Source organism: Taeniopygia guttata, chromosome 1 (assembly GCF_048771995.1).
Source record: "Taeniopygia guttata chromosome 1, bTaeGut7.mat, whole genome shotgun sequence".
NCBI classification, from domain to species: Eukaryota; Metazoa; Chordata; class Aves; order Passeriformes; family Estrildidae; genus Taeniopygia; species Taeniopygia guttata.
The window spans coordinates 102,403,925-102,415,168 of NC_133024.1; the positions used below are offsets into that span (position 1 = coordinate 102,403,925).

Below are 11,244 nucleotides of genomic sequence, written 5' to 3' on the forward strand. Positions count from 1 at the left end.
TAGTTTAAAATGTGTAGGTATTTACAGTACACCCAGAGTTCACAAGTCTATTTGCTGAATCACCATCTGCAGCATCTCTATACATCAACACACAATACTTTGAAAAAATTCAAATATACCCCTAATTGGACATATATCATAGTCATGAACATCTGTATTTTATCATCACTCATTCCACTGTTGTTTTCTACAGTAACATATGTGATCAAGAACTTCAGTAACTAAAATATTTTTAGGCTAAAAGATACTAAACCAGTTCTTTGCCATTTCTGTTATACTAAAATACTACTGGGAAATATAGAAGATGAGATTTTAGTAACAAATACAGCAATGATAAAAACGGTAATTGTTGATTATTAAACACCTTTTCCATGAAGTTTCTTTATAAGGAACAGTGTAGAAGTGTGCTTTTAACAGTTAATTCAGATCTCCTTGTCACAATTAAAAATTAGTACCCTAAAACCCACAAAAAATTACTTATCCAATATTGTAACATAACCAGTTCAAATGGTTCACACTTACCTCGAGCAAGAAACAATCCAATAATTCCAGCAAAACTTATCACACCAAGTCTTGGATAAAATCCAGCAGGTGGTTTTTGGAGAAATTCATAGCCCTCTGAAAAGAGGCCAGAACAAAGTGCTTTAATGTAATGTGAAAGTGGTTTTGTGATAAGGAATCAGCAATACACACTGGCAATTGTTACAAAACACAAAGAATTATCAAAACACATTTAACTATCATGTGCATTTTAGATATGCTGGCAAAAAATTCAAAGCTTTTGAGATCTTCTCTAGTGACACATGAATAAAACTGAATATGGTATTGTATTCACCAATTTTCATAGGAGCTTTGCCTTTGCTCCTGAGCCATCTGTTTTGTTTTGCTCTTTGCATCTCAATTGTATCTTTTTCAAATTAGTGATAAAAACTTTAGCAAAATGGAATTTTATAGTTACATGTTAACAATAACTAGTTTCAGTAAAACACTGTACAAAAACCAAATCACAGAACAATGGAAAGACACAGCAAAAACAAAGTGCACTGTAAGATGGGAGTCTGGTGGGGGAATGGAAAACTATGGAAAATCTTCCATGCTAAGTTCAAAGGACTGAAACTGCTAAGTTTAAAGAAAAGAGGTGCAGTATCTGAAATGAGCTCTACATAGAATCCATGCTCAGTCCTGGTAAGCCCAAGTATGAAAGGATGCTCCCAAAAATAAAGACAAATTAAAATAATTTTGAATTAATTCAAAATTCTTAGGAGACCCATGGAAGCAAACCAAAATGAACAGGCATTACAAACAAAAGACCTAATGCTTGCAACAAGTAATTAATTTTACAGGAGATTTCAGTTACTAAGCTGGTTCAAGCAAATACTGCTAGAGGCTGGGTCAAGAAAATACTGCTGGCTGGGAATAAATTCTTAGGGGTTCCCCTTATCTTCCTTCATTTTTTAGTGACATTGATAAACATAAATGCTGGTCTCAGATTTTAATTTCTTAGAAATGTAATGTCATAAGTGACCCACAAAGGAAATTCAAACAGATACACAGTGGAAATAAATTAATCTTAAATGCATTAGAAATTACACATACAATGATGCTTAATGGATTTCCATGTAAACTGAAGATATAGTACAGTCCTGCATTTTAAATTGCTAGTTAAGAAAACTAAGCTGATTTACCTCTACCATGCTCAACAGCTTTTTCTAACTTGGGCATAGCTTTGGCATAAAGATCCTAAAAAATAAGAGAACAAGGGTAAATAGACACCAAGGAAGTAAAATATTAACTATAGAATGTAACTGAGCTGACAAAGAAAGGAGAAAAAAATAACAACAAAGAAAAAAGTGATGTGTCTCTAAAATAACTTACTTTTATTTCCACTTCCACTCTTCACTTATAGGGCTATGCTTGCTCAATGCTACATTTAGCATAACTTACAGATTTTTCTTAAAGGACTCTTTGGGCAGAGATAAAATACAATACTTCGAAACACGGATGTAAATCTCAGTATTTTATTGAGATCAGGCAACTGAAACTCAGAACTATCTTGGTTTTCAGTGTATGCAGGTATTGCAAAAATACTTCGGGTGATGCAAAGAAAATAAGTGCAACACTGCAATAAATTCCTTCCTCACACTTCGAAGGGGTATGTGATTCATTCTGCAAGGTGATAAATTCCACTTCCAGGAGACTGTCTTAGGCTAACCAGACTGCATTTTAAAGTGACTTGGAAATTACATGTCCACAGATATCCAAAGTAAATCAAAGACACTGCATCAACCCCACAGACCAGTTCTACATTTTTTTTTCAGACTGAGAATATTCAGGAAATAAAAGAATGCAGACTGCCTTTTATCAAAATAGAATAAAAAATCTCAATAAAAAGAACCCTGTTAATCGTAATTTACACTAATAATGCTTCAGATTAACAGTATAAGGCTGTATATAAATTAGGGAACAAATTCATAAATATATATGCCCAAAGCTAAAGCAGAGAATAGTCTTGCAATTCCACCTGAGCTGCATCTGTGCAGAAGTGAAAGCATTTGATTAGGATACTGTATGGGGATATCTTTAGAACTTTGATCTCCTCACTGGCAAGAGTGATGTAAAAAAACCCACCTGGCATTAAAATAAAAAAGTGTTAGCACATGACACACAACATAGCTTTAAATGGACATTGGTCTTATTAAAAGCCAATATAAGAAGAACTTGTTCTAATGACCCCAAAGATAAAGCCTGATCTTCTGTCACAACTGAAATATAACTGGCTTATTTCTACATCTGAGTTTTAAGCTGCATTTCCACTAGTTAAGTAATTCTGGAAAAGTAAAAGGGATATACAAACATAACCAATTTAATTCTGATTATCCTGGGTTATCTGTTTGATTTTAAAGACAACTGAGACAACCTAAATATTATTTTCTTCAACATAGCAGGGATGGGCAGGGAGTATAAAACCAAAGCTACCTCTGATTACAGTTAAGCAATATTGCCCCAAACCCATAAAGTTTACATGCCTGCTTCATAAAATGAGTCAGTAAACCACTGCCAGGAAATGGCTTCTTGTGTGTGAGCAGAAGAGCACATCTTATGTCAATGATCACCAGACAGACAAACAAAATAAAACAAATAGGATGACAACAGGTCAGTGAGACATCAAGCAAGGTTGAAGGCCAACCTTCTCTCCAATTTCACTCCCCAAGTAGGGGTACCACAGGCAACCAAGCAAAACCCATGTGTTCAGGAGGCCAGAGCTCTGACTGTCCTGTGGAATACCCCTTCCCCTCCCAAGCTGCAGCCAGTGCTCCTTTCTGGGGGCACTTGGAACACCAGACTGAGTAACTGTGAAAAAATGTTTCAGTCCTGTTAAAGGCAGCACCACACAGAACTTTGAGGCAGAAAAGACACCCTGATCTGAACAGCTTGGCCTTCAGTAGAGAGCTGGGCACACAGCTGGCAGCTCAAGGGGATTCACAACAGGCAGAGGGCAAAGCAGAGATCACCTGCAGCTGCCAAGAGACAACCACAGGACAAGGATTCCCCACTTCAAAAGTAAGCATCAACATTTCCTGGGCAGGAAAGAGCAAGAAAGCTATCCTGGGGCTTTGCAATCTAATACAAACAATTTAGGCCTTGATCAGAAAAGCTTGGTTTTCCTCTACGCAAAAGGGCCTATTTTTTTTTTAATGACTATTTACTCTAAACATACTACCTAATGAAATATATATGAGAAAGTTTTGGGGCAAGGTCTGGGGATTAAGTTTACCAGTACTTACTGTCCTGGGATTTTCTCTCTTCCAGAGAATTGCATTCCTTCCCTCAACATTCCAGTTCAGCAAATACTGATTTATTTTTTGCTAGGTTGTGTTTTGTCACAGTTGCAGTGAGGGCAACTTAGTTTTGCTGCTCCAAAACACACTGCTTGATAATTTAAAGCCTCCTCAAGCATGAGAACTGCAAATACCACACTCCTGTCTTCCTCAGCCACAGAACTGGTGCCAAATCCAGATATCCTTAGGTGTATTTAAGTCTAAAGTTCACTTCAGAAAACAATTCTATGCCTTAGTTAATTTTAATTCTTTTGGAAGGAGAACCCCTAAACCCAGGGTTTAGTTCAGCAAATTAGTATAAAGACACAAATGGTTCTGTGTGAGAAAGGGGCAAACATTATGAACTGTGGAAAATTTTATGCAATGCAGAAAATGTTCAGTGATGCCACATTTTTTAAAAATGCTGTTACAGCTATCAACTTTTACTTTACTGCTACCTGTTAATTCCAACTCAGAAAAAACAAACCACAATCCCAGCTGGAACTTTATCCCTGATCCATCACCAGCTGCAATACAAACCATTATACCTGACACCAGGCTGTATATGGCTCCATAACATGCCGTAAACGGGAAACCCCCTCTTCCAATTCGGTTTTGGGATTCTCCACATATTTAGTCTCACGAGCTGGGGAGGAGTACAGTGACAGCTGTGAATATTAGCAAACAAGATGTTAAAAACAAAGGTGTAATTGTGTAAGTAGGTCTTCAGGGCATGAACAGTCTAAGCAGAGAACAACTAACACTGTGCTTACTACATAAACAATGCATAATAAAAATTCACACAGCTCTGAGACAACCATTATGAGCAAAGTTTAATTATACAGGACATAATTATGATGAAGATGACTTCTAACTGCTATACAATTCATTCATAGCTGCTATATGATCCAAGTCACAAGTTATAAATTAATATTAAACTAGTTTAATAAGAACACACAACATAATTGTGAAAAATGTTTCCCACCTTAATCAGCACTTCTGGTTCCCAGTTAACATACTGAATGTACTAGAAATCACAATCAATCATTTTCTATATATGCACAAGGCATCATTAAAGAGCCTAAGAAGCTTCTAACAAAGGTAACAATACACATGTTCCTGTTTGTTACTGAACAGGAAAATGGTACAACATCCCAACCTTTGGTCATTAACCACATCGGCAACTGACAGCATTAATGGCACCCTGGCACTGAGCAAAGAGGAACTGCAACAAGTGATGGGCATCTTCACATAATAAATGCTAAACTACCTTGTTTAGTTTTTAGAATCACCACAACATTTACTACAATTACCTAAGAATATTTGAAACTGTATTCCATTAAAAACCCCCTATGTTTGTACTGTTGAAGATGAACAGCAAAGCTCAGAACAAAACAAAACCTATTAAAATTTCTAGCAGTTTATATGTAGTATGTTCAGTGTAAAGAGCTTATATTTTACACCATATTTATACTCTATTTAGTAGGTTATTATAATTTGATGATTACAAGTATTGTTGCATTAAAATGTAGCTAGCTCTCTTTTCAAGATCAGCTGGAAAAGAACTGTCTCTCTGTCATAATTAAAAAAGCTGCTAACTATAACACAACAAATTTAACCAATAATTTGGTATCCTGTGCAGGTGGATTTCCCATAATACTTTGAAAGACAAGGATTTTCAGCCTCACTTGCCTAGGAAACCTGGTCATCCCTGGCAATCACAGTCACAAGCTGAACTTTGATCCTGTTGGACAACCTAACAGCAATGTCTGGCACAAGGACAGAAGCCTCCAAGATAAGGAAATTCCCATATATTTTATGAAACTAGACAGCTGACACAGTAGAGATCCAAACTAAGAGCCTGTGAATGGCAAGAAAGGCAGCCAAAACTCCATGGCTTGCACATTCTGCTGTGCTGGAGCTGATGGCAAGCCCATTACTCAGCTCACATGAACTCCACGCTGCTGCCTCACGACTGACTCAGGCCAGCAGAGGTTGGGCACGCGATGGCCCCGGCTGAGGTTCCCAGGCCAGGCAGGGCCAGCAGCCCACTGCACCTGCAGCTCCTCTGTACCAGGGAACTGCCAGCCACAACACCTAAGTGTGCACAAAAACCAGTCTAATGTAGTTCCAGTGCTTACTGTACAACACATTCGCTTGGGTTGAAGTACTCAAAATTTTTAAACAGCTGCATGCTCTCATGCATGTAAAGCTGGATTTAGTTACAAACTACTTATTTTGATTTTTTTAATGTTGGAGGCTTTTAAAAGCCTGTGTAACAATGCTGCTGAGTCTACAGTTTGAGAGGGTATTTTAACCAAGACATTTGTAACATCTTAAAAAAATGAAAAAATAACAGGTATTTATTACCACTACTTATTGTATTTGTGTTGCTTAGGTTCGAATACTGTGAAGAAAGGAAAACTGATAAAATTCTGCATGCTACTATGATGGGTTCAAGGTATTGCCAGACAAGAATTTTGATCATAAAAAAGATTATTTTTAGAAATACAACATTTTTATTCACTGTTTTAGTGAAGAATACAAATTAATTTTTATTAGAATTTACCAACACTACTTACAGTAAAAAGTAAGCAGTATTATCTGGATAAACAGCAAAGAAAATATTCCTGTGGATTTTAAATATAACCATAAGTAAATCTACAAACATAAAAATGTAATTTCTGAATGAAGACTAGAAGGTTTTAATGTAGAAAAAAGATCATGCACACATGCAAGCCTGGCCCTATCAAGTGAAGAACATCAAATGCCATGCCCAGGTAAAAGCAAAACTGTATAGAAGTCTCTGTTGAGGCAAATCAAGAAACAAATTTAAAGCCATGAATACAAAAGGTGACGAGATGTACCTAAATGCTTTCACACATCCAAACACAATGGTTTCAGAATTTTTTAGATAGAAGAGCACCAAGGCTCTAACCACACTTACCTCCTCAATTTTCAGCAACTCCTTTTTGGAAGTCTTCTCTGAAGAAGCAGCATAAACCTGGACAGAGAGCAAGCTCAGGCTGACAGGGGCGGCCCCCAGCCGAATTACCTGGAAACATTACCGGAGGACAGGTACATCATTATGTGCAAACAAAACTGCAGCGTGTCTGAACACACCCAGGCAATGTTTATGTCCCTCTACTTGGTAAAAAGTGATCTCAATAGATGCTCGGAAATTAGGAGAAAGGAGGGTCAGCAGTACACAATCTAATGCTCTCAGGCACTGATATGGTAACATCTAAATCACTCAGATGGTATTTGGAAATGACTAAGGCTAAAGGAGGCAGTAGAAATAAATGCTAATCTCATCAGTTTTCATCTCACTAAAAAGATCTTGTTTAAAATAATTTCTGTATTAATTTTCTCATTCAAAGATTATATTCTTTCTCAAAGAATGTATTATATTCTTTATCAAAGATTATATTCATATTTTAAACAACTTTGTGAATGCTCATAATACCTCCATTTTTCCATAGTAGTACCAAGAAGTTCAGTGTTTTACTTCTACTTAATATCTGCATATAGATTTAGGAAAACAAGTAGACCTACAGCTATAAATACCAGAATAAAATCAATTATTTCCAAGAATTTTAGGAATGTCTCCTACTTTTTGTAAGAAACATTAATTACTTGACTGGTTTTTTGAATAAATTCAATCCAATCACGCAACCACCATGAGTAAGGTGGATATAATTCTTCCAATATTCAGGACCTATGCTAAACTGAATTTCTTAAAGGGAAAGTCTGCTTCAACTTAAACAGAAGAAAAAAAATCTTAGCTGCACAGTAAATCAAGAATGCTCAGAGAGCATTTTCCAGCAAATGCACATTTTTATTAATGGCAAAGTATAACTCCAGAAATGTCAGTTGAAATGGGAAAGCTTTCAATGTCTCATACTACTGTTACTGCTCAGGGAAATGTGCAGAGTTACAACAGCCTGTGTTTTGCTGGATCAGGTTACAGCACGAGTGGATCTAACACCAAACTGGAGGCGTCTGGCTCCTCTCCAGCACTGGCTCCCAGAAGTCCTGCTGCTCACCTGGCCAATTTGGCAAAAGATTAATCCTGAAAGAGAAGCGGAGAGCTTTGTGCGGGCTTAGCAAATCGAACCCTTCCATGAAACAGCCTGACAAGCACCAGAGGAACTGTGTGGTCCAGGGGACAGGGGATGAGAAAGGAGAAGGCAGCAAGGCCTCTTCCTTTCAACAAATAGCGGGGTCTGTAGCATTGACCTAGCTGCTTGTGACACTGAAGCCGTGGTCAAACCATCCCTCCTTCACGCTGTGATGGTGGTGACTGGCCCAGCCACGGCACAACTGCTCTGTCTCTCACAGAATTGTTAGAAAATAGCTTTAAAATTAACCACACCACATCAGCTTATTGTAGGCAGTCAAGCATTTGCAGCTTAAATTTCTTCCACTGCTTTGCAGGTGGAATGTTTATTAAATGTAACCAATAGACTCCTCAAACAAAAAATTAGACTTCACAGTTATGAAACTTCCTGAAAATGTTCGTTTAAGTGTAGGGAAACAGCACACAAGAACTAGGTCACATGATTGCTTTTCTGGAAGATGTAAGGGATCTGATGGGTCAAAAGGTATGGAAAAACTTGCTTAAAATGGAAGTTTTTCCTTGTCTGAATTTATGGACTCATTACTAAATCACTATTAATGAAACACCACAATGACTGGATCATCTGTTTCAAAGCCAAGGAAAGACAAGGATAATCTTTAATAGTGTTTCCTTAAACACTTTTCACATACTTCTGTTAGCCAGGACAAAAACAAACACTACTAACCATTAATAGCTGTAGAGTCTATTTCCTCAATCTTTCCTTTTTTCACTGCAAAACTGTTCTGTCACTGAAAAGGCAAAAATCTAAATGCATTTTCTCTTCGTAATATGTTTTCAAACAGTGTAAATGGTGCTAAGTGTCACCAGCATAAACAGTAAAACCAAATGTTTTAGATATTTGAGATTTTTATATAAAGACACAAATAGCACAGCACGAGACTGGTAGTACCTGGGTTTCACAAAACAGTATCAGTGACATAGAACTACTCAGACTGAAAAGTTAACTGTTTATATTATCAAGATACTGAAGTGCAGACATTTTCCATTGGTTTTAATTTTTAACAAAATGAAACTAACCTCTGAAAGTGCAAGTTGAATCTCTTCTTAAATGTGCTGTTCAAATCATACTGCAATGGTCTCCTACATCAGCTACCTCATGGGACAGGCAGAACTGGTGCTGAAATACTGCATATTTGCATACACAGAACTATTTGGGAGTATGAAAGATCAGCTGCTGTACTTTTTGTTTCCAAAATGCCCTGTAGGATCTCATTTTTGATTTCCATACTAACCATATATTACTAAAACAATTGCTTTAGTAAAACATTTTGACTGACAGCTGTGCCTTCAGCCTGCCACTCTATCAGAAAAGCAGAGCCAACATTCTTTTCTATTGGCAATGCTCTGCAGTTATTTTAAGCAAAATAGATACATTTACTCCTCTCTAACTAAGAATTCAATTTTATCTTTAGGCACTTGATAGGAAAAGCTTGAGCATACTTTTGAGAAGGCTGATACTAGTCCTGAAGTATGAAAACAATTTTCCTCATCTTTTTCTATTCTTCCTCCTATTTCTCAGCCCAAACCATAAAAACATAAAACCAAAATCCTAACTCTTGAACACTCCTGTCCCTGAAGCACAAGTATCTTGGACAAAAAGCCACCTTCCCTTTGGCTCTTAGAGGCATAACATCAGGTTGGCCTGAAGCACATAAATCCTCACTGGCTATTTAAAAGTACTAATATACTAACACAGATAGTGCCTGTATGCACAGGCTCACGTATCAACCCTCTAATGACGATTCAGCATCAATTATGGAATACTCAATGATTCTGAGCACAGAATTCCAGCATTAAAGCACATAAAGAAAAAGGAATTCGTGACAAGAGCAGAGCAAGCAAGGGCTCAGCACATCAGTATCACAGACTCCAGAATCGTCAGGGTTGGAAGGGACCTCTGGAGATCGTCTAGTGCAACCCCCCAGCCAAGGCAGGGTCACCTGGAGCAGGTGACACAGGAACACGTGCAGGTAGGTGGGCTTTGGATGCCTCCAGAGAGACTCCACGACCTGGGCAGCTGTTCCAGTGCTCTGCCACCCTCAACATAAAGAAGTTCTTCCTCATGTTGAGATGTTATATATTACTATTTAGTATCCTCGGTATACTGGTATCCTGATATATTATCAATATTTCACACAGAAAATGGTACCAAGGAAAATGAATACCAAGAATCGAGCATCACCGGGCTTTGGTGGTTTGGTGGTTTTTTTTAAGCAAGCAGCCTAACAACGATCTGACTGGCACAGAGCTGCTTTTAGCCTGATGGGATCTGGGGCTGCTCTAACGACAGGCAAAAACCTCTGAGACAGCGAGAGCCGGACGGGGCTTTCCGCAGGCTTCGCTGACAACCTTCAGGCACTAAAAGGAAACTTTTCAAGATCGAACCGACGCTTTCAAGCGACAGCTGCCCGGACCCGAACCGAGGAGTGACAGAGCCCCGCGGTGCTGGCAACCCCTGCGCGCGGGGCACCCGGCAGCGGCTGTAAATCGGGAGTGTGCCCCTCTCCGTGCAACGCGAGGGCACGCGGCTCCGAAGCGCTAAGAGGAGCGGCTAAGCAGCTGCAAGGAGAGCGGCACTGAGAGATGCGGAGAGGAGAGAGGCAGAGGGCGCGGGCGGAGCGCCGAGCGCGGCCGGCAGCGGGCCCGGCCCGGCCCGGGGACCCCTCCTCACCTTGAACATGGCGGCGCCGGGCGCGCGGCGACGGGGCGATGGCGTCACCGCGGCGTGACGTCACGGGGCGGGGCCGCCAGCGCCGCCCGGGCAGCGGAGAGGCTGCGGCTGTGGTGGGGCTCCTGTGGGAGCAAAGCGCTTACACACTAACCCTCAGCCCCGCGGCACGGCTCCTGTGGGAGCAAAGCGCTTACACACTAACCCTCAGCCCCGCGGCACGGCTCCTGTGGGAGCAAAGCGCTTACACACTAACCCTCAGCCCCGCGGCACGGCTCCTGTGGGGGCAAAGCGCTTACACACTAACCCTCAGCCCCGCGGCACGGCTCCTGTGGGAGCAAAGCGCTTACACACTAACCCTCAGCCCCGCGGCACGGCTCCTGTGGGAGCAAAGCGCTTACACACTAACCCTCAGCCCCGCGGCACGGCTCCTGTGGGGGCAAAGCGCTTACACACTAACCCTCAGCCCCGCGGCACGGCTCCTGTGGGAGCAAAGCGCTTACACACTAACCCTCAGCCCCGCGGCACGGCTCCTGTGGGAGCAAAGCGCTTACACACTAACCCTCAGCCCCGCGGCACGGCTCCTGTGGGGGCAAAGCGCTTACACACTAACCCTC

General features: G+C 40.2%; 1 protein-coding gene across 2 annotated transcripts in view; it reads right to left on the reverse strand.

Annotated features, from left to right (window-relative positions):
- APOO (apolipoprotein O) overlaps positions 1 to 10,783 on the reverse strand; it is a 28,057-nt gene extending 17,274 nt beyond the window's left edge. The window contains exons 1-5 of one of the 2 annotated variants that reach the window (XM_030282269.4): positions 10,631 to 10,783; positions 6,766 to 6,873; positions 4,367 to 4,486; positions 1,686 to 1,740; positions 523 to 618 (exon numbers count right to left, since the gene is read on the reverse strand). In XM_030282269.4, coding sequence (XP_030138129.4) covers positions 523 to 618; positions 1,686 to 1,740; positions 4,367 to 4,486; positions 6,766 to 6,873; positions 10,631 to 10,639 — 388 coding nt within the window. In that variant the 5' untranslated portion in view covers positions 10,640 to 10,783. Of the gene's footprint in view, positions 1 to 522; positions 619 to 1,685; positions 1,741 to 4,366; positions 4,487 to 6,765; positions 6,874 to 8,623; positions 8,644 to 10,630 lie in introns of those variants that run through there. The other variant, XM_032750280.3, reaches the window with a different exon arrangement.
- Between the last annotated feature and the right edge of the window lie 461 nt (positions 10,784 to 11,244).